At 42.1% G+C, this 2253-nt stretch overlaps 1 protein-coding gene across 1 annotated transcript in view; it reads left to right on the top strand.

Annotated features, from left to right (window-relative positions):
- Window positions 1-2253, top strand: part of plg (plasminogen) — a gene marked incomplete at its 5' end in the record, with an annotated part of 11008 nt that overhangs the window by 1977 nt on the left and 6778 nt on the right. The window contains 4 exon segments of the mRNA XM_014025093.1: window positions 393-571; window positions 635-783; window positions 883-976; window positions 1914-2031. Coding sequence (XP_013880547.1) covers window positions 393-571; window positions 635-783; window positions 883-976; window positions 1914-2031 — 540 coding nt within the window.

Here is a 2253-nt window from a genome sequence, read left to right as displayed (position 1 = left end):
GTTTAGTGTCAATTGTATTGACAATATGGCCTCTTTCTGCACACATACAAACCAACCCCTGCCACCAACTTCTGCCACAATTCCGTTGGTCTAATGGTCTATGTCATGGATTTTCATGTGGGAGATCAGGGTTCAAAACCTGGCTAATGCAACTTTAAGAAAAAATCTCTTAAAACTTCATATTGTCACACAATTACCTTAATTCTAAACAACTGCTGATGTGACAGGCACAAGCTGGTATAGCAAACACATTTGAACTTGGTCAAAGTTCATTCTGCAAGTCCAATGCTGCAGGTAAAGCCATGCTGCAATGACATGCTATATGGCAATGCACACTTGTTTTTACATCGTAAAAACCCATGTCTAGTTATTTTTCTATTTTTTTTAAACAGGGACCTCAGGAGGAACCTGTGCAGGAATCCTGATGGAGACCAGGCCCCCTGGTGTTACACTATGGATTCCACAGTCCGTTGGGAATACTGCAGGCTGGAAAAATGCTCCACAAAGCCCCCGAATTCACCAGCCACGAGCGCTCCTGGTCCTCAGCCCACCTCGACCCCGGAAGAAAAAGGTATGAAAAAAAAAGTCATTTTTATTTGACCTACCTTGCTGTTACATTAACCTGCTGTTTCAGACTGCAAGGTTGGAAATGGAGACACTTACCGAGGTCCAACATCCATGACCAGACTGGGTGTGACGTGTCAGGCGTGGAGCGCTCAAAGCCCACACGAACACACCTCCTTCACACCACAGACTCACCCAGATAAAGGTCTGGAGGGCAACGTAAGTGTGTAGGTCATAAATAAACTGAGGTAAAAAGAAAAGACAAACATTTAGCTTTTCTTGTCTTCTTTGATCGTTTTACGTTTAAATCCCAACCAGAGCTGCAGGAATCCAGACAGTGATGCGAATGGACCGTGGTGCTACACCACTGACAGCTCCAAGAAATGGGACTACTGCCTCATCCCCGACTGCAGTACGTACACAATGTTTATACATGAAGATTAGAATTAGCTAGATACCACATAGTGGTAGCATACATGACTCCCGCACGTACACAAAGAACCAATGCACGAGAACTCAGCAAAACAGATTTATTGTTTTGGGTGGGGGTCCGGTTGTGGCCCTTCATCAGAGCTAAACAACAACAAGAAAAAGAAATCTGAAGCTCCTATGTTTTATATTTTTTGAGCAATAACCATTTTTGAATGTCCAGATACCCCTTTTTCAGATAAATTGGGGGTCCGGGGTGGGGCAGGGCACTGATTGGTGGGCCTGATGGATAGAGCTTCATCAGAGCTAAACAACAAAAGAAATCTGAAGCTTCTATGTTGAACAGTTTCTGAGTTATAAGCATTTTTGCATGTGCAGATACCCCCTCTTTGGATGGAGCCCCCTCCTCAAATATGGGGTCTATCATAAAACCGATGGCTGGTGCAGTGTAGGTCAGACTCATCTACAGTCCTGACTAATTTCATGTTGACTGGTGCAGCCGTTTTTGTGCTACGGTTGACCAAAAATCACTGGAAAAAAAACCATTATGAAAACAATATGACTCCCGCTTCACGTGTGGGGGGTCACAATAAACAGTACAAAATAAAATGACCCCCGCTTCAAGTGCAGGGGTCATAATTATGGTATCACTAAACCCTGCGTGTTTTGGGCACCTCTTCAAAATAACTGTTTTTGTTTCTGGTCCTTCAAAAATAAATAAAATTGTCCAACATTTCAGATTACGAGTTCAAAACAAGGTGTTCATAATACAGTAGCACTGATAACTGTACTAATCAGTGGGCTTTTTTACCTCATAGGCAAAAATAAGAAAATATTTTCCTTTGAAGACAAAATCTTGTATTTTTTCCTCACTTTCAGCATGAAGCTTCATGACTTCGACCTTTTTTCTTTTCTTTTAGCGACCACAATGAACTGTGGGACATCAGCTGTCAAACCGAAGCGTTGTTTTGGTCGAGTTGTTGGGGGTTGCGTGTCCAAAGCCCACTCATGGCCCTGGCAAATCAGTCTCAGAACCAGGTAAAACCAAAAGAACTTGTTGGAATTCTGAAAATTTAATTTTTATGAAGGAAAAAAAGGTTTTTTTACCATCTAGAATGGATCGTACAGTGGGGTGCGGAGGTTTGGGCAGCCTTGTTAATTTCCCCGATTTACCTTTATAAATCATTGATTGTTTGGATTCAATTCAATTCAATTCATTTTATTCATATAGCACCAAGTCACAACATACGTTGTCTCAGG

Source organism: Austrofundulus limnaeus, unplaced genomic scaffold, assembly GCF_001266775.1.
Source record: "Austrofundulus limnaeus strain Quisiro unplaced genomic scaffold, Austrofundulus_limnaeus-1.0 Scaffold455, whole genome shotgun sequence".
Classification (NCBI taxonomy): domain Eukaryota; kingdom Metazoa; phylum Chordata; class Actinopteri; order Cyprinodontiformes; family Rivulidae; genus Austrofundulus; species Austrofundulus limnaeus.
Note: the sequence above shows the minus strand (reverse complement) of the source record. Positions and strands in the feature narration are given on the sequence as shown.